The 27,036-nt window shown below is 41.9% G+C and overlaps 1 protein-coding gene across 2 annotated transcripts in view; it reads right to left on the bottom strand.

Moving 5' to 3' along the window:
- LOC147269682 (uncharacterized) overlaps nucleotides 1-27,036 on the bottom strand; it is a 136,576-nt gene continuing 109,540 nt past the window's right edge. Inside the window, exons 5-6 of one of the 2 annotated variants that reach the window (XM_086189168.1) lie at nucleotides 16,495-16,659; nucleotides 1-343 (exon numbers count right to left, since the gene is read on the bottom strand). In XM_086189168.1, coding sequence (XP_086045294.1) covers nucleotides 272-343; nucleotides 16,495-16,659 — 237 coding nt within the window. In that variant the 3' untranslated portion in view covers nucleotides 1-271. Of the gene's footprint in view, nucleotides 344-11,520; nucleotides 12,028-16,494; nucleotides 16,660-27,036 lie in introns of those variants that run through there. The other variant, XM_086189177.1, reaches the window with a different exon arrangement.

Here is a 27,036-nt window from a genome sequence, read left to right as displayed (position 1 = left end):
TGCTGCTTTTAACCAGCGCATCATCATACTGGGAAATAGACAATCATGAGGAGATGTGAGTTCAAATGTAGCCATTAGTGCTTGTTAAACAAAGATAAATATTCCATGATCAGTGCTGATAATATGACACTTGCGTAGCATTAAAAAAGCTCTTAGTCCGGGGTTAAAGAAGGAAATTCAGAGTCATTTTGAATCCAGGTTAGTTGGGCCAGGCTGCACGGGTACGGAAGCGGTCCGATACTGAAAGCTCAAGCAAATCACAGCTGTGTCATCACTCTCCTCCCACAGCGTGACGGATGACGGTAACAATGAACATTTCATCTTCGCACCGCACTGCAAGCTCCTATATGACAGAGATGAATTACATGAGACGAGATGAATTACCACGCAGTGATTTATCATGACGGGCCAATAGGAAAAATACAAATGAACAATTAGCAAATTTAGCCTTAATTAACTACTCCTGCACAATAGATGAGCTTGTAAAGTGTGTGTGAACATGCTCTGAATTTGTCAAAGCAAGCTAATCTTCATGTAGTTAGAATATTACTGTGTTAATTAGGGTTAATTGAATAATTCCCCTCACTGCGCACTGATTATGGATGTTAAACACATCAAGGCCATCTTGATTTAAGAGAATGTTCTGCTGTTCGAGTCAACTAAAATTTAGAAGCTATTCTACGCCTCAAGTGTTCTGCTCATCCACATTTATTTCGCTCTGCAATTAAAAAGTAGGAGATGCGCACATCAACATGAAATTAAATGAAGCGCTGGACCAAGAGACAAGTGAGAGGACAAAGATGAGGGTTGGTTGATTTGAAGTTTCTGTATTTTTCTTTCTGTAGAAGTCCTTTTTGTTTCACTCATCTTGTGACATGCATCTGCGGTCTACGTGAAGACGCTGTCACCGAGGATGCAGCTCAAACATCACCGCTGGGATTGGGGTTTTAACACAGCCAAGAAAATGGAGCTACAATTTTCCGATGTTTTTGCAAATAACAGTTTTGGGGAAAAAAATACAATAAAGTAGGACACAACCAAAAAAGTAATGGAGACTGGTGAGTTGGCCTATTTTGAACTGCACCCATATCACATGTGTTCACTTCTTCACCAGCACCTGATGTGGGAACACTTTGTTTCCCACACCATCTCCAAATGAGTGATAACGCAATTTAGCAGGCAACACAATACCGTGTGAGACCTGGATGACACGTATCCCTCGCCTCAACACCAGCTAAAGAATTAAGACCCACATGGTCTTCATTGCTATGATGCACAAATGCTCATGGACACACACACACACACACACACACACACACACACACACACACACACACGCACGCACAGCTACAACACAAACAAATTAGGACATATGTCATAATTCAATGTCAGCAAATCTAATTGCCATCAGGAAAATCCAATTTGTCCCGAGTACTTAAAATAATTAGTTGATTTGAGTAGAAGTTCTAAAAATATGATCTGTTAGTGAACAAGGAATTTTTCTGTTTTAGCATTGTGTAGAAAAAAAGAGCCAAGCACCTTTCCCCAAGAAAGAGAGGTTAACATGAGGACGAAGACCTGCTCCTTCTGAGTAAAAATAACAACATTCATGAAAGCAAGAGTTTAGAAAGGAAGAGGGAGATTTTTTTTGACAATTACTTAGGAAATATAAACGTGTAATTCCATTTATCTTGAATTTTTGTGTGTTTGTGTGCATATGTAAATGTGTCCTCAGTGTGTGCTCACCATGGAGAAACAGGATCATCCAGGATGTTGGCAGCAAATATCCAGCTAACAAATGATGATGTGAATCCACGACCACATAAGCCTATAAATCAGACTCCCACCAATAAATTAATAGAGTTCACGGGCGACGGGTGGGGAGAAAAATCATACATTATAGTTGGCACGTGAAAATGGTGAGATAACTGCAGGAAAGACCTGCACAAGAAGATGAGTACAACTATTGTTTCCTCTCTAAAACGACAAACCTAACTTCTGAACGAATGGCAAATAGTTGAAATGATTAAACTCTGATATGATGCACGATGATGATCCAGTCAATCGTAACAATATCAGGGTACTTTCCTCCAAATTAAAAATATGCCATTTATGCTCAGAACTCTGTTTTGGAATTAAACGTCTTAACCCGATGTTACTCGTCACGGAGCATCCACATCACATTGTAAACAACAATGGGAGAAATGGCGGTGCAGACTTATTGTTAAATGGCATGAGGATGACAGCAGTGATGAAGAGGGAAAAGCCAGTAAAAAAGGAGGGAAACGAATAAAAAGAGACAGCAGAAAACAAGAGAGAAAAAAGGGGGAGGCTGGCTAAGTACCAGGGAGCGTGTCAATGTGGGGGCTGATGGTGAGGAACCAAGGTTGCAAGCAATTTCTCTTTGTTATCAAGTGAAATGACTCTGCAAATATGACAATAAATCACAGTGGAAATCAATCTGAGAGGAGGCGACTGTGAGCCACTGATAATGCATCAATCAATATTTAATGTTTAGACTTTAATTAATCTACAGGCGCCAAGCATTCTTTAAGTGACAAAGGGGGAGGAGAGGGGAAAAAACGAGCGGGGAGTGCTTTTGCATAGAACAGCTCTTATATCAAACGGAGACACTGAGCTGAACGGCCCCATCAGTCGATTCCCCACAGCTGCCCCATGTCGCTTTATTATCTATTCTCTTATTTACGAGAGCTTGAAACTCAGCTAAGAAAAGCACATCTACAGGTTTTGGGGAAAAATATACAGATATATTAATATATTTATTAAGCTATTAATGCAAACATTGGGATAGGGACTCAATGAAAATATGATCTGAAGGGGACAGGTCAGTCGTATGGTTTAGACTTTGGGGTATAAGCTAGTTTCATAAATTCTGAGCATGTTGCCACTGGTCTTACACAACTGGATGTCAGAGATCTCACCTACTGATCTCTGGGGATTCATTACGGGCCAAAGCCAAGATGTCTTTTTTCATTTTGTCAATGATGTGCCTCATCAGAACCGACGCTCACCCCTATTATCTTCCCGAGTGAGAAAAAAAACTACAAAAAACAGACACCATAAACACGACCAGCAAACCTTCCATCCAAGAATGCCCAGGTTGCTAGTTGGACAGTATTTATCGGCACAAGACTGCTGCACGTCACCGAGGGGCCATGCTCAAGACTTTGGACGGCTTCTGAGATGCAGGACTCTTTCAAATTCTGTAATTGACTCCACAAACCCACTTCTAGAAACAAAATCTCAGAGAATATCTTCAGTTTCCACGAAGAATGAAGTTTAGAGACTGACAAGTGAGTCTAGTTGCTACATCGACTGACAAACTAGGACTGAGTGTTTAGATTAAAATGATACAAAATAACAACACTGAATATAAAACCACAGATTTTATTTCTGCGACACATCAAGAGTTTATGGCCAGATTTGGTTTTTTTTGTGCATCTTTCTTTCAATAGCTGATCATTTCTGGTTTGTAGAAGCTCATTACAGCTCTATGACAGGATCTTTACAGAAAAACCACCACGCTTGTGAAATATTTGGCACTTGTTACTCGAGAGGCTGTGGTGAGAACAGCCCTGGAAACTGCATGAAACAGTTAAGATATTGCTTGAGACGATTGAGGGTGGAAATTATGAATAAATCTTCTGTTGAATGTATTCTCTGATTGTGTGTTAGCATGATATGAACGCTCTTAGACATCAAAACAAGATATGAATGTAGTTTCTGAATTTAACTGAGGCACTTCAGACAGTTTAGCGTAGGCTTAGAGTTAGCGCTGTGCTGACAAAGATACAGTCTGACCTAGTTAGACCGTGGCATTTACGCTAAACTGATGCTGGAATTTATCATTATTTATATAACAAGGTATAAAACTGACACTCCATTTATATTCAAGGGGTTTGTCAGTTTATTCAGTCTTCAGACTTCCATCCATGCCACAGCAGTTTCCCTGCTGTACTTCCAGACTTGAAAAAACTTTTTCTGTCAAAGCAATTGTGGGAATGCACCTCTTGAGGCTGTGAGAACCCGAAGACCCACCTTCGGTGCACCAGCTTTTCCGGCCTCCGTACCTGCACACAGCTGACACTGCTGTAACGTCTGATTCAGGGGCTCTATTGAACAAAAATCCCTGTCTGAGCAAAGCAGCTACGGAGCTGTTATGAAGGACTGCTCCAGCATAGAGCCATGCTTATCCCTCACCCTCTGATCACACTCAAACATCCCACAGGTACTAATTACCAAATTTACCCCATGAAGGAGTTGTGGGAGGAAAAAAAAACATGGAAGACTCTTGACATTTGGATACCTGCTCTAAGATTCACCGGGATAATTGGGACACAGCTGAGAGGGAGGTCCACAAAGTCTGTTTTAGTTGATAAAATGGCTTTAGACCAAATAAGGCACATCACCAAAAACATGACCTCAGGAGAGCACTGAGTGGGTCAGCACAGGAGGGAACCAGAACACAGGCATTTTAGGTTTTAAAACTAGTGTTCCACGGACAATTACGTGAGGAGTTCCTTGAGATGTGGATAAAAGGCTTACCCATAACAACGCCTGATATTCTTGACCGTCGTGTATTCTGTTTGATCTATTGTGCCGATGTCCATAGATTTACAGGTCTTTTATCTGCTGAAGAGGACCCATCTGCAGCTGGATGGAGTGTGCTTGCATCAAAGTGCTCAAAAATGTACAAGACCTTTGTGAAAATGATCCTTTTATAATCAGACCAAGCTTTAATTTAACAGTGAGCTGGTGGGAGTGTTTGTGAATGGCAGCAGCCTACAGCAGCAATTCTGTAATATAAAACTTTTAATTAAGCCTGAACTAAGGACAAAGTTTGAAATCTTCAGATACATCTCACACAACTGAGATGACGTTTAAAGAAAAAGGACACATTCTTGTCATTTCAACATATATTGATTGGAAATGGAGGGCCGGGGGGTGGAATAGTATTTAACTGACTTTTATGACAGTTGTTAAGTCATTTCCTGCAGCCGTGGTTTATGTCTTTGCAATAACCTCCATGAATGATGTAATAAGAGATTATGATACTTCCTCCCTCTTTTATGATCTGCACTTCTTGCTTCATGTCAACATTCTCATGTGTTCCCTCACATATGAGGTTAATCCAACGTCAGACCAGTAATAAGTTGTATTTTGATTAAATCTGCCTCGTAGATACGGTCTGGTCTGATATTATGCAGGTTTACTGCTCACTCAGTAAAATGTGCAATTTAACTCGATTTTCTTCACATATTTAGGCGGTGATCTAATAATTCAATGATTCTTGTAAACTAATTTTCTCCTTAACTTGATCTAAGGCACATCTGTGCATACTGGCATCTTAAAAGTCTAACACATCTAAACTAAGGTCAAAATTTAAACCCTTACATATCTAAATGCAGCATATGAACATTTAACAAATATTACCAGTATAATGCAAATATTACAACAGAGAAGGCCATTTTAACTGTGTATTTGTTGTGAACTATTTTGACAACTTCTCCTATGATGAGATATATTATGTTCGCAATAAATAAGCATCATTCACTATATTTATTCATTATACACTTACAAAATGAAGGAAAAAAATATACCTTTCACATGCTATAACTTCTTTTAACCAACTACCTATCCCATATAGTGATATGACCATTGAGCTTTTACCAATTTTATAATTCATAACTATACTTTTTAATGTTTTCTCTGGTGGATTATCAGTGGGCTGTTAATGCATCCAGGGTTCTCTAAGTGTTGACTCTTGGTGATATATATTCGATCATCTGCAGAAAAAAATCCCTATGTGACAACACCACTGTCAAATAAATGCAGTGGAAGTAGCTTAAAGTATCATAAAATATACATCATCCGGTAAAGTGAAAGTAGCTGAAAAATGTACTCAAGTATCACTAGATGGGAGAATTTACATGCACGTATAGATAGAGAGAAAATTACTGGCAACTTCATACTGGATATAAACGAGTGGAAGATCTAGAGTCACATGAAACATATTTATAGACTGTCACACACAAATTCAAATCTGGGGGGCCTCTAAGTTTTTTTTTACTTCTCTTTCACAATGGCCCAGTGTACAAGAGAAGCAAGACCATTGCCAACAGAACATATCCAATTGGTCAGGGTCATTAAAGAAGTCAGACTAAAACAAGCCACACTGAAACTTAGTTATTCAAGGGGGGAGACAGTGGAGGAGCCACCTGCTGACACATTACGATGTTTCAGTGTGAAACGCAAAAGAGAGTAATGAAATGATCCGAAGTGTGAAACACAACAAGCTGTGGACAGACAGGACCATCACTTCTACGAGGCCAAGTATGACATGAGCCAAAGAAAGACAGCACTGTCATATCTTAATTCCCTCCGACATATGTGAACATGTGTGACTGTGCCATCAAATCCCCAAATGTGGCTGACATGTGAGCAGCCGAAGACGTGTCCGAGAGCAGGGCCTGACTGCTGCCATCGCAGACCACGCACTGTCAGTTGACTGCCTATAAACTATCATTCACAGTGCGGAGGCATGAATGAATGAGCACGACTTTCACATTCTTCTTATTTGTAACGCAACCACTGAAAATGAGGGCCCGAATCTCATCCCTGAGAATTCAAAGAACTTTCAGTGGTTCCACGGCCAAAGTTCAGGACTGAATGTGATATTTTCAATCATGCTTTTGCTGTATAAGTACAACACCGGATTTCATTGGTTGCCTTTTTATTTTGCTGCCCTCAGCTAAAGCCCTGCTCACACCTGCCAAAGGACGGTGGTCCGGATGCTGAAGAGTTTTCAAAAAACAAACCCAGAAGCGTGTGCATGTGAGGTGCAACCTTAGTTCCGTTTTGCATTAATAAAACCTCATGTAGCCTGAAACACTAGCCACCAATGTTAATATTTGCCTGCTACCTTCTCTTTGTTCTGCACTAACCAGTGATTTTGGGTACCCAGGAAACACACAGTTTTAAACCCTGATATGATATTATCATATTTTTTGTGGGCTCCTTTCCCCTATAGAGGTTGAATAAAATAATTAATGAGCAAATGGGCAAAGGTTTCCTCCATTTTGGACTCTTCAGCAATGTCGGGACATCGTGCTTTGGTCAATGGCGGTGCCAATTTACATGTCAAAATTAACCAAAGTTGATTTATTTCATTCTTTAAGCAAATCATCATTCTGTTTTTTTAGGCAAAACTTGCATCATGAACGCTAACGTGTAAAGGCTTTATTTCTTTTCCCAGGAAGGCTTTACCAGTCCAGCTCGTCCTTCCAATACTGGCACAGCTCCAGTGTTTACCACCGGTGACAAGTCCACAGTCAGGGGTTAAGTGCTGTCTATCTGGACATGGGCCTGACAAACAGGATTTAATGCAGCAACTCCCTGCAGACCTTCCCTGCTCTGAGCTGAGAGGTAGGGACTCCTCCAATTTCTGTCTCATAAAAAAAAACACCACAGTGAAACAGGGGAAAGACACAGGTGATGGAAGCAGCATCTACTGTCTCTGACAAAACTTTCCAGCTGAACCTGAATCGGTATGATGATGTCACTCATTTTAACCATCCCGCTGATTAATCCCTCTGTCAATTTGAAGCCCAAACTCACTGCTGGTGATTTAAGAATTCAGCCAAGCAATATAAAAGCTGATTGCATATAAAGTCATAGGATGCTAATGTTGAGACGCGTGCATGCATGTGTGCGTATGTGTGGAAGTCTGGGTCAAGGAACTTCAGGAATGCTGTGATGCTCCATCCTTTTGTGTAGACTTGCTCCTGTGCCAGGACAAGGCCTCCTCTTTAATCCATATTGATGATGTAAACAGTGGCGTTAAGACCACTGCGGGCCAACCTTTAATTCTGTTGTTGTTTTTTTCCCCCTGCAAAGAAAATGTGTATTTCTTTGGAGATGTCTTGAAGCAGATGGAAATGTGGGGATAGATTTAATCTGACTAAGGCCCATGCTTTGATTGGACCCCAGATTAGGATTGCAGCCTAGTATTTTCAATAATTATTCTCTAGTTGAATTAAATGTATCCTCTTAACACGAAAAACATACGCTTGCCGTGCATGTCTGCCTGAACATCTGTAAGACCACTGCTTCTAATCTAAAAATATTTATCAAGCAAATGAAGGAGGTTAGCATGTGGCAATCGCCTATTCCCTTTCAAATCGCTGCAATAACTTACATGACATAACGTGTGTGTCTATTCTGCTTTCTACTGGCAGTTATATGGTTGAAGAGATAGGATGATTATGTTGTAGCCTCATTTGGAACATTCAATTGATTGAATTTATCTAAAAGAAAGCCCCCCCCGCCCCCCCACCCTGCTGCCACCTGGACAATAGCCTAGAAATTTATCTCTCGGCTTGCCTGCTCCTGACTGTCCCGTGTCAAATGTACATTGTTTTTCTTCTCTTTTTTTGTTTGTTTCAGAGACAATCCAACCACTGAGGTTGTTTGCTAATTGATGGCAAAGTGGCCGGGGCATTCATCCTCAGACCCCTCTGTTTGTAGGTGTGGAGCTGTGGAGCTCCTCTTCCTGTCATGAATTAGGCCCACTTACCCAACCCGCTTAAGCCCCATTGTTCTGGTTATCACTGCCCATTTTAATAAATCTCAGGTGGTAATCTCTCAGTACCGCCCACCAGACACTCTTTAAATTGCATGTAAAAACAGTTACCTGCTGCAACAATGGCCTCTTCAGCTCACTTTATCTGACAAGTGTTGACAAAGAAAGCAGCCGCCCTGCTGGACTTAAGGTCAAGCTTAATGCTACCTGCCCCCTCCTCTGTTGCGCCTTCCAGGAGGGAGGAGTAGAAGGAGGATGGGTGCTCGCTGCAACTCCTTCTCCAGATTTTATCAGGGCAGCAGAGGACCCACTCTCCTCCTATCGCCGTAGAAATTACACTGCCTCCTTCACTGCGTGTGTGTGTGTGTGTGTGCTTGCATGGTTTAATAAAGGGCAAGAAAAAGCCCAGAGCAGCAATGAGGCAATGAAAAAAAAAAAAAAAAGCAGAGAAAGATTAAAAAAGCATATGTTTTAGAAGTCATTAAGAGGGACTCAGCAGAGCCTGCTGTGGGCCTGATTTACACTGGGCGGTAAGCTGTTGGTGGGTGTAAATAATGTATTAATTTTTAAAGAGATTTTTTTTTTTCCTCTCTTCTTTCAATGAAAAAAAACACATCTCCATCTGGTCAAGTGTGAAGTAGGACAGAGCTAGATTAGAGAATGTTCTGTGTTAACTTATCTGAGCACGGGCTTAATGTCCGCACAATCAATGTTCCTCTAACAAGTGGTTCATTAAAACAGAATAGCTATGTTTAATACTGTGTATTACAAATGTCCACAGGCGCAAAAACTGACGAGAGGAATCAAAGCACAAAGTGGGTTATTACTGTCAAGCCTGAATTAACTCCGATATGGAAATATAATTCTGGGACTCCAAGAATGATGGCACTCGTCAAGTGTTATGATTATGTGAGGAAATATGCCTCGGTTTCCCCGGTACAGAGACATGGATTCACGCATGTCAGCATGAGAGACGAGAAAATCTCCTCTAGGATACAGGGAGAAAGAAGTCAATATACAACAATTAAAATGAATCGATAAGATGACAACAACCAACCACTTTGATTAATGAAGTATCAAAGAGTTTTTCCCCCTCAAAAAAATGATCAAACCCTCCCTGGTTCTTGCTTCTCAGAGATCATTAGCTATTTTTTTGACATCAGGTTGACTACACTTTGACAGAACTGAGAAAATAATGAGCAAATGAATAGAAAGTGAAAACTAGGGGCATTCCCAAAAGCTAGAAGTCGAGAATTATTGGTCATTTTCTACCTTAAAGGGGCACAAGTTGGTGTGATAAGATTTTCTGCTCTATGATGTCTCTGTAATACAGCAACAAAAAACACAGTCACTCAGCCAATTTTCTTAAAGAAGTTGAAATAAAATGTGGTGAGAACTGAACCAATCAGAAATGTACAGTTTAAAAGAACCACTCCTGTAGTTCCCGGAACGTCAGAAATTACTACCTACTACTATTAACTTTTTTTGCAGAGTGAAATAATGTCCCCTGGAAAAAAATTAGACCCTTGTTCTAGCGGTTGAAACAAAAAGTATTCCTCCTAAGAAACCATCAACCCAGAGATTAGTGGATGACCTTTTCCACCCCACAACCAAAATTTCTGTAACTTTTCCATGACTCAACAAGCAGAACCTCAACATGAATGAGGCAGTCTGCTATTGCAAAAGTTAGTACTTTTTACAGAAGCTTTTCATTTTTCTTTTAAAATCAATCACAGCCCTATTTTTTAAAACTTTTTTTTTTTTTTACATTTTTAAACATTTTATCATAATTTTGTTTGCTTTAATCAAGTAGTTGTAAAACAGCCTTTGTTTACAATCACGGTACATTTGGTAGGGCTGCAACTTTTTACAACGCGAGCAATGTCCCAAAAGTCTTTCAAGGAACACACAGAAACTAAGACTTTAAAAATAAGTGATGTTGGTTCTCCATTGATCTCCTACAGTCTTTTATAGCTCTGTGAAATGGATCTGTTTGACTTGCAATCATCTTCCATCAGCAGTCGACTGTCTCACAGCGGCCTCGAGTTTTCCTGGCAATGAACCGCTCTGACACAGGACCTGCTTTATTCGACATCCTATCATTAATCTATGTGAGCATCAGCATCCAGCAGGACAACAGGGACAGCAACACATCCGCCTGCCACATCCTGTCCATCGCTCACATGGCCTCGGCCCCAATCATTCAGCCTCATATCTATAATTCATGAAGATCCTTTGGCTCTACTCTCACGCCACTGCCAGCCCCTAAAAAGCAGTGCAGAGGTATAAAGCTGTTTGGTGCCAATATCTTGTCATGCTCAGAATTGCAATGGCCTGGTCCTGTGTTCATCCATCACCGGGGCGAGGCGAGGCCTGCCATGATATTACTCAAATATTATTAAAACTTTGAACCTCTTGCACCCATAAATTAGGAACAAATCACCAGCAACGCTACAACATGGGGAGAATGTATGCGCCGCTGTGGCTGTGGGGTAATTACACATTTCAACAGGAAGCGTGGCTGAGCATCCTGCTACATAGAGTGGACAGGAGGAAAACTGAAAAAAGGAAAGATTTGCAGTTGGTTTATTACAGTTCCACTCGTGTGTATTGAGGAGGAAGGGGCTGGTGACGGAGGACTGCCGCTTTGACTTTGTTGGTTGTCAAGAAAAAAATGGGTGGGGATACATGAGTAATGTGTCTCTCTTTTCCCGCAACAACTGTTGAAATGCCCTCAGGCAAGGCTTCTTTACCACCACTGACAGAAGACAGTAGAGCACTGGGGCTAAAAATGAGCATGCATGCCAGCAAACTCCCTATTTGTAAAGGTTTAAAGGGAAAAGAAAAAAAAAGATGCATTTATTATTCATTCACTAGGTCAGACCAACCTGGACCGGGAACCTTAACAGGAGATTAAGAGACCAAACATCTGTTGTTAAATGCAATCAGGCTGCAGTGTGACATGTTTGCAGTCTTGTCCTCTTTAGATGTTTGGCCTACAGTGATCCACTTCAAACGCTTGGCTTGTTTAGCTCTTTCTCCAGCTCAGACGCTCTCTCTCATTCCTTTCTTAGTCCCAGCTGAGCTGCAAGGACTGATACCCTCTTCTCCTTGACTCCTTCATTCCTCTCTCTAGTTTGTTTAAGCTGTGTTCTGTCACTCTTTCTGCTTCTTATTCAACTCTCATTCTGTTTTCCACCAATCACTGCTCTGTGTCCTCTGTGGTGTCTCACCCGCTTCAATGTCCATCCTCTCTCTCTCTTCTGTCCGTCAATGATCGCTTCATTCCTTTGCTATGTGTCGTCTATGTATTAGCATCGTTGAGCTTGCGTGCTTGGTGATGATGAGATTTGATCCCCCATGCTGGATGATCCTCACCTGATATCCTGCGTCAGGCAGATTCTTAAGCAGGTTAACTTCTAAGTCTTAAGAGGAAAGGACACACAGCTTCATTTTCCCTTCTTTGAATGCAATGCAACACAGGCTAAGCTGGCATTAAAGTTGAGCAATGTACCCATCAAACTAAGCACAAAGTGACAGCATGCGCTCAAGCTTCGTGCAATGTTTCCACACAGAATGTAATTTTAGCAACCTGACTAGATGAAGAAACAAAACTGACAAACTGATTATGAAAGTCAGTTTGAAAATCAAAAAGACAAATTTCAGTTCTGTTATAAAAGGACAAACAAGTAACCCCCCCCCCCTCCTCCCCCCAGGAAACGAGTGCTGGGTAAGGCTGGCGAAGAACAAGCAGCGATAATTGATGGGACATCTGCTGAACTGCAGGTGTCTATTTCTTCACTCCTCCCATGAGATGACTTCACCAGGTGACACCACGCTGTTTATAGCAACAGTACAGAGCAAGTATATATGTGTGTTGAGAATAAATGAATGAAAATATATCATGTTCCAGGGAGAACAGCACCTTTAAAATGGTGTACTGTTCCAGTCAGTGTGTAAGACACAAGCATTTTGTAGCATTAAGAGTATACAAATTTATGCTACAACTGAAAACATTGAAAAGCAATAACTTCTAGAGAATAATGAAAATATAAAGTAAAATTATGTGTTACTATGCAAAAAAAGATAAGATGTTCGTAAAACTGGCAATGATTGGATTAAAAATATACATTTAAAAATACATTTCATTTTTGTCCAATTTTAACGAGAACTGTATTTTTGATTTATCCTTTGCTTTTATCTGTTTTTTTTTCTGATAAAATCAAGATATTTCCACATTTGAGTAAATACTTGAAGTTCACATTGTGCATTTCTTGAAATTATGTTATCAGAGGCCAAGTTTTCATTTGATGGTGATGACTTAGTTACGCCAAAACTTCTTGGATTTTTGTGAAACTAATGTAAACTGTTTTTCACAGGCTAATCAGCTAATTGTTTTGGCTCTAAATTCGGTGTTGAATTAGCAGCTTTGAATACAAAGAATCCATTCCACATCAAACACTGCTTGGTACCTTATGATGGCTGACAGATTTGACACAGCATCATGAGCTCTGTTCGTGAATAGACTCACAACTCATGCCCAGACAAACAGCTTTAATGCCCTCATCATGACTTCAGAGGAAAGGCATCAGTAATCCGTGCATGAGAATGACTCTGATCACAGCTACATTTGCCCACAGATGAAGAAGAAGACATTATTTTTTGCAAATACAGCTGGCAGGAAACTTAAAAGAGCCATTACGCTGCTCTTGTAATTGTTGAAAGATAAGAGAACAGAGAACAGGGAAAAATGCAACCAGGACAGAGACAGGAGAGGGGGAGAGGCAAGGGAGGGGCAGTGGGGTATTCTTCAAAGCAATATCATTTTGTCATTAGTTCAATTTGAATTGATTTTCCTCCCTCGAACACTAAAAAACAGATGCTAAAATGCCTTCTTTACAATGTATGCTAACTTAAAGCAGTAGAAAATATGCAGTTGGCGAGAAAAGTGTGGAGAAAAAGAAAGACAGAGAGAAGGAAAGCATGGAGTTCAGCATCTCTTTGATTGCTATCTCGGGGCTATACTGAGCAATTACTGGCTGGAACCTTTAAAGAAGCTGATAACAGGCACTCAGACTGCAGTGCAGACACACCAAGGTCTCAGGTACTGCTCAGCTGGCCATTTCCCCAGCACGGAGGATCAGAGCTACTGGCGTGGTCCCCTTCAGCAAGATACACCACTCTATCAGTATCTCTAGATCAACTCAGTAGCCAAAAATTCCTGGCTGATGCTCTCACAGGTAGGGGCTGCTTCAGTGTATTGATAAAGATAGACCTCTCTTGTTTCAGCCTCCCCTTGCAAGCTGAGGGTGGCAGTGAGCTGAGGTGTAGGAGAGACGGATGTTGAGAGAAGGAAGGAGTAGAGGAAGCAGCAGATCATTTGTTTCCAGTTTTCTCACAGCTCCAGGCCTGGCGCTCCTACTTCTATTGATTTATGGCCTTTCTCAACACGACCACATCTGAGAGAAGAATAATTAGAAGGCTCTAAAACTGTGCAGTTTAGGGCTGTTGTAATGAAATTTGTTGGCCTGTAGTTGTATTTTTTAGGGTGGAGTCAGAGCTGGGAGTGGGTGGGGGGTGGGGGATGACTTAGGTGAGCATCATGTGCAAGAATGCAAGAGGACAAAAGTGCAGATGCATGCTAATACAATCAGAGCTTCCCCTCTGGTTCCCACAAACTCTGATCCAGCTTGTTCAGAGAGCTTTACAAGATCATTTTATTTCTACCAACTCCACATTATGGTGATTAAATATATCCCCAGTGCAAAGCATCAATTACTGGGCAGTGGAGCACCACAAAGGGGTCTGGCCGGGAGCTGAGGCTGGAGAGGGGGCTTGCCTGGCTGCTGTCCTGGCTGCGATGTGCAACACAGAGCAGTTCCAGGCCTACTCAGTCCCCCACCTACCTCCAGAGGAGGGCAGGGAAATGCTGCTGGGCCTGGCTAAGGGGAGCCCTGGCTGGGTGAGCATGCAGCTGCCTCCTCCCTGGCTCCAATGAACGACAGGGATCCTGAGGGAAGCCAGAACCACCCCCACCCCCACCCCCACCCCGCACTGTCAGCGCTAGTTTAGCTACTCTGATGCAGGTTCTCAAAACAATACTGTCTTCCCAAAACAACAAAAGCTCATCTCTTGCACTTGCTGAAGAAAAATAAAAAATGGAATCACTAGGGGTAGTGATGAAAGCTCGCAGCTAGACATGGTGGTTACTCTATCAGTTTGACGTTGTCACATTACTTAACTCTGATCACAATTGAAATTACTATGTCAGACATCTCCCTGGAAGATAAGAAACACAACAAAAGAATTGCAGCTATTACTGCCATCATCTACAAACAACTATAATCTGGTCTATGCCATCAGCCCCAAAGCTATTTCCATTTACCTCGGGTGCAGGGGTTTCATTTTTTTTTTAATCTATTTTTGACTTTTTTGGACAAATGTGTCATGGCCCTTGAACACTACTTCACCAACATACGTCTGAGGTTCTGTCAGCCTCAGCTCTACTTCAACACAAATTGGATGTCTGTAAAGTTATTAAGGGTTATCAAGACCTGCTCAGCTATATGAAAAATACCCTGAGATAACTTGTGCTGTGAGTTGGTGATATAAATACATGTTTACACGCACACACACACACACACACACATATAAATGAATAAATCTAGAGGTGGAGGTAGCTCTTGAAAACTGCCCAATACATAACTCAGCAGCACATAGATGAGATCGATGTACTCATCATTGGCTATGTAGCACAACACACACACACACACACACACACACACACACACACACACACACACACACACACACACACACACCTCCCCGCAATCATCATGGTGGGCTCAGCCAGGTGACCCTGACATCACCACCAGCCCAGCAGGAATGGTAGCAATGCAAGCTGCCGTTCTTTAATGGCAGCTTGCCTCTTATTTACCCATCCTGGGGCATGCATCATTTACTCTGAAGCTAGAAGTTTTTGTCCACCTGTCACCTGACCCCTTCTGCCACCGTAAGAGGGGGCATGGGGCTCAGGTGGTGTTAAAAGGGGGACATAGCAGCCATCAGTCACTTCCAGTGGGTGTACATCACAGACGTCTGCACAGCAAAAAAATGAACGCCTTTAGCGTCCACTTTCATGACTTACTCTAAGAACAATTACTGTTCCCTTAAAATGTTGAAACGCAAATGGCCAAACGAAATCTGCATCTTTTGATCTGATTTAGTTCCTTGATTCACTGCATAAAAACTTTTAAATTCATCAAATTAGTTTTTCTCACTAACTCAGTATTAACACATTAATCTACCTCATGAAGAGCATGTAGGACCTTCAGGAAAGGATACAGGGGAGGAGGTAGGGAGGGTGGGGTTTGGTATTAGAGATCTAGAGAAGATAAGGTAAAACATCAGAGCTGTGGTGTCCTTGCTCCTAGCAGACTAAGGCTGGGCATGTTAGAGCTTGTACTAAAGATATTGAGTTTACACTTGCCTGGAAGTAACATTTAAATACAGAACAATACAGTTTGTCCAATTATAAGTCTTAGATGTGATGCTGGAACCTTGGCTTACTCTTCTGTGATGCTTTGGCAAAAAAAGCAAACAAAAAAAAAACACAAAAACCCCCAAAAACATTGTATTTTGAGGGTTAAATGTGCTAATTTTAATCTTAGCATGTCCTAAAAATAATTCATGAACTTTACTTCAATAGCAGGATTTCTTATAGGGCACAACTGACTTGAATCCGGGCGAGTCTATTCCATACAACGGTGCAACACTTCATTGGACATGTGTGGACCCTTTTTGAATATCCAGCCAGCCTTTCCCTGCTCACTTTCTAATCAGGGAAGGGGAGGGTTAAGGGGCGGCCGGCCAAGAGGACTGAAGAATCTTACTAGGATGTAATCCCGTCCAAGTGGCACTGGCTCTTTCTTCTCTCTTGTTAGGGCTCCTTTGTGAGGCTCCAGAGCTTGAGGCCCGGAAGGGAGTAGAGGATGTGCAGTGGATGTGGCAGTAGGGCCTGGGGAGAGGTGAGGGTGGGGGTCAGTGTAGAATTTATACTGGAAAAAAAGGAAAAAAGAAGCACATCTTAACAAGGCGCTCATTCCAGCTGGATGGAACTGAATGGAATTCATAATATTATGTATCAAGAGAATGAAAACTGGTGTTTGTCAGATATGGCATTCTATTTGTCCAGTCCAAATGGTAAATAGGTGCCACTCTTGGACTTTCAGTTGATGGGTTTAAAAATCTGCTTCTTAAATGTAAAGCTTAGTGTCACGGTAAATTGTTCAAACTAGTATATCAATAAACTTACATGCAGAGTTGCAATACGACATTTAACCACTGTTATTGTCCAAGTAAGAGAGAAATGGAATCAATTCATTGACACAGTTATGTTGGCAGGTGACTTTGACACAGCTGGCTGCAATCAGTCAGAAAACAATTTCATATTTACCACAACTTAACAGGACAATTGTGCAGACATCTCTCAGAATTTGTGCAGTTGATAATCAAAACTTCAACAGGTGCACAAAGCCAAAACACAAACATCTTAAATTGTCACTTTTTAATTGATTACAATTCACTACTTGAAATGGTAGACAAGAGCGAGAGTTAAGAGAACATCAATTCAGCACAATGTGGGAAAATGAGGGAACACAAAAATTCTCAATATAAATAATAAACATATGCAAATGCTCATAAACTGAGCAGAATTTAGATCTAATCAGTCGTATTGTTAGCCTAGCTGAGGGAAGGTCAGACATGCCAAACTATTAGATATGACTACAACACCCAGTTGCCATGTGGAAATAATCTAGAAACTTGATCTATGACAAATTGGTATGTATCCCATTAAAATAAACACACAGGAATCCAAAATCCATCGTCTTTGCACATCTGTCCCCTCACACATGAAGAACTCAGAGGGTCCATATGCACATCTTCTCCTTTGAAAATGAATGGCTTATGTATCCATACCGATACATGTGTATATATCTTTTTTATTGAAGCCTGTTTGTATGACAGCAGTGCCACTGAACCATCTGTGCATACTCTGCATGATAGCGCCTGTCTTTCTGTTCTCCTGAAGTGAAGCTGCCTAGTTAGACAGACAGTAAAGGGGTGGGGATGGGGGCTCAGTAGGAATGCAGCCCTTTGTATTGTTTGTAAAAATAAACCATCTGGACAAAGATATTTGAAGAGAATTTATATTAAACAGCTGCAAAAGCAAGCTTCTGTGTGTGGACAAGTGATCCAACTGGACCACACCACAAGTCTGAATCTGATCAGGACAAGGAAATAAAGAAATCAGAGGAGAATAGTTTTGACTAGGACCCACAATTATGCCTCCCAATAAAATAAGAAGAGTCTGCCACAGAGGAAAGAAAAGCAGGAGGCTCCAGCAGACTGGGTTTACAGTGGGACAAACCAGGGCAGACAGGAAAGCCCTAACAAGTCAAACTGAGACACTCTCCCAGTTGCTGGCACATCACACGGAGCAGATGTGGAAGGCCAAGAAGCCTGCTGCATGCAACCGGCCATCTGGCCAAGCTAAATATTGCCTCAGTGCACCCCCATTCTATTTGCCTTTGGCGCATTTGTATTGTCCATGGTCACACATAGGTACACTCCAATCACTGTCGACAGGGAGGGGGATTTATGGAGGTGCCATCAGGGTGATTAGTTCCACTGGTAAACAATGGCCTACCCTTGTTGTGTTTGACTCTGTGCGCTCTACAGCAGGCGTGAATGGCACGCAGCAGAACAGCACTCCCACTACTCAATGGTGTCTGTCTCTTTCTGCTAAAGTAACATCAAACAAACACTGCAAACAAAGGAGGCTACTAAACGCAGAGACAGAATCAAAGGGTTGGTGTCTGCACAGAGAGACTGCAACACTTCAGCGCTTCCAAAATGCCTCCTGTCCAGCGTGGGCAACATTTCTGGACACGAACAATCGACTGAAGCATAGCTGAAGAAGAGGGCCAGCTGTATGAAACAAAAGGGAAATAATTACCACCTGTTGCATGTGGCTAGAGACATCCGTAATGAAAGGCAAGGGTAAGCACATATGTAGTTCCATATATTATTAGTTATGTTACATGCCATTGCTGCTATTGTTGTGCTTCAGCTTACACACGGTGCACCACTGCTTGACCATGATTTAATTGCACTGTATGGAAACCCTTAACGAAAAATTAATGAACAACATGAGATCTTATGACAAACTTTAATGAAAAGTTAAATGACTGGGACCAAGAAGGAGGTATGACGGTAAAATGGCTGAATCTTGTCTTCAGCACGGAGCAAATTCATTAGTCCAACTCATAGTCAACATAATTAGCCCTATGTGTTGATTAGGGTTGCATCGGGTCAGCAAGCCCACTGTTTGGTTTGTTTTAGGTCATGTTTTCTTTCTGTTTCTTTTGTACATCAAATAACAGCATGATATGAATAAATACTAGATACTAGGATTTCTCATTTGTGGTTGCAAGTGTGTGACTTTTCTGCACTTTTTCAGTGAGAGAGGAGCTCATGTGCTCTCTGTGTGAGTAAAAATAACTTCGGTTTACTTGTGGAACCAAAACTTGCAGTGAACACGCACAAATTAAACTTTGGAGGGTATTTTGAATGGTTCAGTTACTTATGGTTTGGTTTTGCATCCGTAGAGTTAATATAAGATTAAACTCCATGAGCTACATTCCATATTTGGATATGTCTACACCAGCAAATGTGAGTGGGCCAACAAATCATACTATTCATCAGGGGACAGCTGGCGAAGTCAAGTGCCATTTTCAACTTCATTTCTTTGCGTGACTAAATTTTGTTTAAACCAGCTGTGTGTTGTCAATAAATTAAAAAGTTAACTGAAAGTGGCTTGCTAGTTACATGCAATCTGATCAGACCACTTGAACCACTCAAAAGCACCACAAGCACTTGAAACACTTTAACACTGAGAAACTTTTTAGAATTGCTGACATGAAACATGCTTTTGGTTCAGAAATGTTGAGACTTATGTAATCAAGATTTACATAAAAGTACAATGTCAACAATTTATTCTTGTAACTGGTTTGATTCAACAGAATTCCAGCACTGCAACTGGTTATCACCGTCCTCTTTGGACAAATAGGAAACTTGGATACGCCTGCCTTCATCGTGGCAGAGCTGCGGGTCTCCACTGTAGGATACCCACTTCTCTGAAGGCATAAACAAATGCATCAGTCATTAGTCTCACCTTGGTCTGCTTGCATCACAGACCAGGCATTCCATGTCCTCCTCTAATCATCCCAGGACCAATATCCTGCAATTAGTTCAGTTTCCACACTCTGCCCTCAGGTCCTGCTTCAGCCTGGGAAATGGGATCCAGTCCCTTTGTAAGCCTCGGCTTTGGTGCTGCTGAGCACGACACACACTCACAGTGCAGCCTGCCAGCCATGATGTGGTTGTTATCTTACAGTATGTTTGCATGGGAACCACATGTAGTCCGCGCTTTCCTTTCATATACGGTATGTTAGTTAGCACACACAGGGTGGCAGGGTGGGCTAAGGATTAAATAGACTGTCCCATAATGATTAAATCCAGGTACATTTAATGTTTAGGTATCCTGAAGCAAATCTTGTTTGTCTGTGTGAAATGCAAAATGTAAAGCCGGCTTGCTATGTGGTTAGTTATATGTGTGTCTGCATGGGAAATATAAAAAAGCAGGTAACATTCTTTAATGTTCCACGAAGCCGGTTATCAGACAAAGAATAGGTTGTGGTTCCGGCTGCACATATGACTTTGGAGTAAAATGGGGTCAGTTGAGAGTTTGTCGACACAGGAATTCTGTTGTCAATAATCACTGGATTGGAATCATATCAACTTCAAAAAGAACACAGACACACTTGTACACGCAGTTATGTGTATTTTCGGAAGTGAGGACCCACCCATCGGCAGACCCCTGCTTATCCCATCACACAGAGCTAATAGAATAGTGCTCTTTAGAATGTACTTTTAATTGGTTTATAAATTCTGCCAATTATACAGAGGAATTCCCCCACAGGAGTCACCTTCACTAATCTGCTTCAAGCCTAAGTGGAATCAAACAGGCCAGTGTCATGGAGTCAAAGACTGTCGCGAGAGAAGGGTGAGGGCAGCAGGCGTGCGTGTTTGTTCGGGTACATATGTGTGTGTCTGAACAGAGGATGGCTGTCCTGAAGCCTGGGAGATCATGTGAATACGGCAAGCCAATTGGATTAGCAGATTACCACAAGATTTGCACTATGACCTCTGGAAGGCCCTGGGACAGAGTTTGGCTGACTTACGTTGGTACAGGCTGTTTCTCTTCCTCCCACACATATACGCTGTATATACAATCAGGCAGTTTAATGGTGTAACCTTGTCCTGCCTGGGTATAGATAAACACGACACTATAACTTAATGCTCCTGCTTCAGCAGGATTACGAGTATGAAAGAGATTAGCACGTCAAATACAACAATAAACAGGGTTAAACCCAAGTATCCCCAAGTGCCAAATCTTTGACCTTAGATTTGATCATGGAGGAATTATATGGGAGATAGATAGAAGTATTGTATACACATCACACATACTTTAGCCAACAGTAGTTGTACCCATTAAAGGCAAATGAGGCTGCAGTATGGTGAAAAATTTAAGGACAGGAAGATATTAAACTCTGGGCTGAACTGTATGCAAGCTTTCAGCCTGCACAAGCTAAGGCAGGCTCACGAATGTTTCTGTGCATCACAAATAAAGAATGATAAGCCTTTCTTTTTCACGTCTCCTGGAAAGTAACGGCTCCTCAAGATCTGGGTTGCTTCAAAGAGCTGTAAGTCTCATCTAAACTCCCTACAAGCATGTGCCAATAGTCTGTATTCATCATTCAATAAATGAAACAGGAAGACCCAGGACTGCAGCATTTGCCCACTACTTTCACACTACTCTTGCTGGGTTTGACATGAGAGCTACTTCTAATCAAGGATGTGTGACAAGAAGTTGCAAATAGTGGTAGTCTGAACAGAGGATGAGAGATGAAGTTGAGAAATAAGTGGTTTTGCATGTGGTCTCTTGGCAAAACTCTGCTGCTGCTTTGCTTGGTTCCATTTCTCTTATCATGCATTAATTTGTTGAAACCAAGCATCCAATTTTCTCACACCAAAAACCTCAGTTGGCCGGAAAAGCAGCCGTCAAGAGCCGACAAGTGCCAACGTGCGAGACACAACGCAAAGACTATGGCCCAGTCCCACTTAACCCCTTGGCCCTACCACTTTGCCTTACACCCCTCTGTTTTGAAAAAGAAATGGGACAGGCCAAAAGGCTATAGACACTCACCAGTGGTGGCCAACCGCCAGCCCAAGGACCTTCGACTAGACTCTTCACCATCATCATCATCATAACACCAAAAGTGTGAATAACATTTGAAGAATAGTGTTAAATCCCTACAGTACATTCCTTTAGAGATTAGCAGAATATATGCCAAGGTGCACTGATGCTGCTCTTGTGGCCCTAACCTACTTAATTCACCTTATTTTGGGTTTTCCTTTAATTTGTCATGTCTGCAGATACAGAGAGGTGGAACATGTTCCCTTCCGTGGATTTGGTTTTAATTCAGTGAGGCTGGGCTCACTATGTCATGCATGGCTGCTTGTGGTTTGAAACCATCCTCCCCAGAAGAATCAAGCAGACCTGTTCGGCTCTGGCAGCTTTAATGTGTTGACGCATTTTCTCAGAGTAAGAATGCCACTGGCTCTTGCTCTACATGGTGACCCGCAGATCACCCCTGCCCCACGATGATGTATTTCATCTCATGTCTCTTAGCTCACTGACAAATACGAGTTATTCACACATGTTGCAGCCGTTGTTCCTAATCCATTACACAGCTCACATGTCCAGGTTTGCCAGTAGCTGCTCTCTAAACAAGCAGAAAGACATAGCACCGCTGTTGCCAAAAGCCTTTGAACAAAATTACTTCCTCTCACACACACCACAGCTTTAATTATGTGTTGGAGAACATAAAACAGGTCAGACAATTTGTAGTGGGAAATCATATTTCCATTGAAAGGGCTCGGGACAAAACCAATGATTTATAAGTGGAATGTCATAATTATTTTTCTCCGCCAGTCGAAGGATCGGGTTTCAGCTAATAGGTGTCGAGCTGAAAGCACTAATTAGGTTTTGTAGCCGACTGACAACAGCGAAGAAAGAGAAGGTGCCACAATAAATAAGTTCTCACCGTGTAACTCAAAGCCTGTAATTTGAGTCGATGCTCCTGTATTAGGTTGTGGGAATTATAAACGTCTCAACAAAATGCAGATAAGTAATTGCGAGGTGTCTCAACCATACTCTGACACGAGCTCTGAAATGTATGATTACTGGAATAAGCCTGCAACAAACCTCAAGATGGGCTGCTGTATGAAATTAAAAATAAACTACATTGTATTCACTCGTGACTTTCTTCACTACTGTGTGCCTCCACAAAAACAACCAAGCTATCGCCATAAATTTGAAACATAAATCAGGGGCTGGACATTTGAGGGGGTGTATTGAATTACCGCATGCTAAATCAACATATTATATTTCGGATTTAGACACACATTCTTCTCTGAGGAATAATAGTGATATTTTTTAAAAGAAATTCAGCCCCTATATAAAGATGGATCGTTCATACTTGTACAAACATGACATAAATCACATACTAACATGCAGACAAATGTTTTTCTTCTTTGTGCCTGACATGAAAAGCTATAAAATTATCTAAACATAGACAGTTACCTTTTTCTGTCTACGTGAGCAAACAAAAATGTCTCATGGTCATGGAGTGCATGACCTATAAGGTTTGGAATTTTCCATCTGCCCTTTTGAAGAGATGTTAACATGACAATTAGAGGGTGGATCACATGACCTCCTTGATTCATGGCTCCTTGGTGAGAGTTGCACTGATGCACAATCATAAACTCTTCTTCTGATTTTTTTTTTTTTACAAAGTGTGGAGGTGTCATGGGGCTGTGCAGAGTGCTGGCCAGGTGCTCTCAGCAGGTTGTCATCTTAGGAGACAGCCAGCAAGGACAGAAATACACAGTCAGCCGACAAACAAACAAAACATGTTGTTTGCTCCTCTTTCCTTCATCTGACACTGATGGCTTATGTCTCTCATGCATTAGTGCTCTGGCTCTGGAGAGCAAACCAGCTTGGCAAGCCAGCACACCTGGTGGTTGCCAGGTCTGATGCTGCCAAGACCTGAAGGAACACCTTTCAGCAGGACTCAAGATGAAAGTCAGAGCATGCCATGGCCTTCTTTTAAACAGAGGGCACTACAGTATCAAAACAAAAACAGGCATCACTCTACAATGTAGATTTTAAAAGCATGTCAGATTTTATTGTTACAACCTGATTATAATCATGATGTGTGTGCAGGGAGTAATTGTTGGGTCCTATTGCTACAAAAGGAATATGAAGACATGAGCGGTGAAAATCTGTCCTCTCAAGAAGAACGACCGGATAGGTCGTAAAGCAAGCGGTGAAGTAATTATAGTATAGTAATTATAACACACAAGGAAGCAGGAAATCAGGTGACGTCAATAAATGGTGAGAAAACCCATGTAATAAGATAGGTTGGGGTGGTGGATGGTTCCCACAAACACTAGAGTCTGGTGCACGAGTCGGCCGTTGGTTTCCCGTTGGCAGTGGCAACCTGAGACCGCCATCTTGATGGATGTTGCAGTGGGAAACCGCTGGTCATTTCCCATTTTCAGCTATGAGTCAAAATAGAGACTCAAAAACCACGACTGACCCCTAACCTTAACCTTAACCTTCCCTGACCCTAACTGAGGGTTTTGGTGCCTAACCAAACCACTATAATACATTGATTTGCAGCAGGAGCAAAGGAGAAATATGCTTATGGGCTGTACAGGACACATGCTTACATTTCAGATCAGAGGGTCAGAATAAACCATTTATATGGTTGTTCGGGGTGAAGGACTTGTTGCAAAATATCCCTCCAAGATCAACACAAATGCTTATCCAAAATAGAAAACGTAAGACTGGCTTGTCTCCAAGGCTCTGCAGCATAAATCAAGAAGGAAAATACAATCACAACCAAGAGCAGACAGACTTTCAAGCCTACATATTCTGTTCCACCAACCATTTAAAAAGCTTTTCTGCACATTCAACCATTCACTTACAGCAAAGGCTACATGCAAAGTACCAGCCTTCTCAACAACTGCAATTAAGGGTTTGTTGTCAATCTTTTAAGATCGGTATTCATTAAAGCTTCTTGTGTCGTTGCCGTCCCTCTTGACTTGCTTCTGTAACAAAGCTGACTGAGTGCCTCAACCGGCGTAGCCAGTTTTGACTTCTCTAATATTTTTCTTTCCCATATTGTTCAGCCTCATCACAGAATAACACTCAATCAATCATAGGAAATAGTTTATGTACAGAATAAATGTAGTGGTGATTGGGAGGCAAAGATCCTGTATGTGAACATCTGTTTGGGGAGTTCATCCATTACAAGGTCGGATTCTTCTTGATCCTCTTTGGATCAAAGGCTGAGAAAGTCAATGGAGCGGGACAGGTATATTACAGAGGCAATAATAAATTAATCAGTGCAGAATAATCAGCTCTCAGCTGTCAAGAATGAACAAACAGTTTATAAAGTGATTTCAGAACATTATTTGGGTTACAATCAACTTGGTTGTAATTTGTTCTGATTTACAACTATGTTAAATATTTCTGTTTTGTTATCTGATTTATGCTGGCAAATAAGCTGCTAAGAGGAATTACTCACATTACGAAAGTCTATTTCTGCCAAAACAACTCATGCAGCAATCGAAGTGTAGAGTGACATGCCCCACATGACCCAGAGAAAAGGGCAGCTAGCATTACCATCTCACACCTACCTAGAAAACATGCTCTTTCCCCCGCATTTACCCACTTCAACCAACTCTATATACACGCATAACAAGGTATCAAGATGTAAGAAAGGGACGAAGTTATATATGTGCAAATTCACAGACAGACACACTCCCACTCAAACACACACACACAGAGTTTGGCCCTGTTTCCACGAGGCAGCAGAATCCCTGGCCCCTGTCATTCATTAGTTTACAAAAGCTCTGTGAGGCAGACATGAGGTCACAGTGCCGCTTTGAAGACTGAAACACACAGACAGTGTATTAGAAGGTAAAGACTATCTAACTGGGACCAAGAAAGAATACTTATTAACCCGGTCAATGAGTGCTACTATTGTGTCTCCCATCACCTTCTTGGCAAGGAGGAGCAGCACTGAACAAGACATCGGGTGTTTGAAGGGCCAGACAGGTCAAATCCTTTCCTGAATCCAGCTAAATAATATTTCCCAGATACGCTGAGAACAAACTGCTCCACTGCAGATTGTGTAAATATGAACACTGATCTCAAACAGTTTGTGCAACCATGCAAAGTTATTTGTAGAAGGCATAAAATGTAGATCCATGCATACACCCACACATGTGAGAACTCACTTGCTGTAGCATGCACGCACGCACGCACACACACACACACACACACACACACACACACACACACACACACACACACACACACACACACACACACACACGCACACACGCGCCATGGTTGGTTGCTGAGTCAGTCTGTGAGGTTGCTGGTGTATGAAATGAGGGGAGTACCTTTCATTTCCTCCCCTTGGTTCTCCTCAACTGCCAACAGGAGTATGCATGCCTCCCCCTCGGCAGCTCCAACACGTCACAGCTGTGACTAAGAGCTAAGAGAGCAAACAGGATGGCTGTTTAGTGCTGCGAAACACATGCATATACACACAGAGGGACGCTCAACGGAGTGTAAAGGAGTGTAAGAAGATGGGAAAAAGTTTCAACAGTTGAACTGGATGTGTGCGTATGCAAACATACAAATACATGGCAGTGAACATGTGATGTGTGTTAAGTACACAAGCACTTCCATGTTTGCACACAAGCTCATGCACACATCCACATACACACTGAAACTAAAAACAGCTCCCTACACACATTTGCTGTCAAAGTCAGGTAGAAAGAGTCAAAGGTGTGACGGAGTGTGATTGCTGGTGAGGCGAAGATGTGAGAGGTGGACGGTTAGAGAAAGGATGACAGTGAGAAAGACAGACAAAGAGAAGAGAGCCAGCGCATGATTCGGGTGAGTCGGTCAGATGCCGTCACTCACCTCCTTCCCCACCTGGTAACTTTTCTGTCACCTCATGCCATCACCTTGTCACCCCACGTCCGTGCCACCCTGTCACCTATCACCTTAGCAACTGAGTCTGTCAGCCCATTGTCATGCGACCACGCTCACCCCTGACCCCTTGTTTCTTTCATACATGCTACAGAGAAAAGAGCCGAGGCGAAGGAGGGAGGGCAGTTGTGTCCGGACATGCCTACCACCCTAGATCACAGGCCAGCGACAT

This window comes from Aulostomus chinensis, chromosome 2, assembly GCF_037954235.1.
Source record: "Aulostomus chinensis isolate RoL2024-O1b breed Wild chromosome 2, RoL_Achi_v1.0, whole genome shotgun sequence".
In the NCBI taxonomy this organism is placed as follows: domain Eukaryota; kingdom Metazoa; phylum Chordata; class Actinopteri; order Syngnathiformes; family Aulostomidae; genus Aulostomus; species Aulostomus chinensis.
Note: the sequence above shows the minus strand (reverse complement) of the source record. Positions and strands in the feature narration are given on the sequence as shown.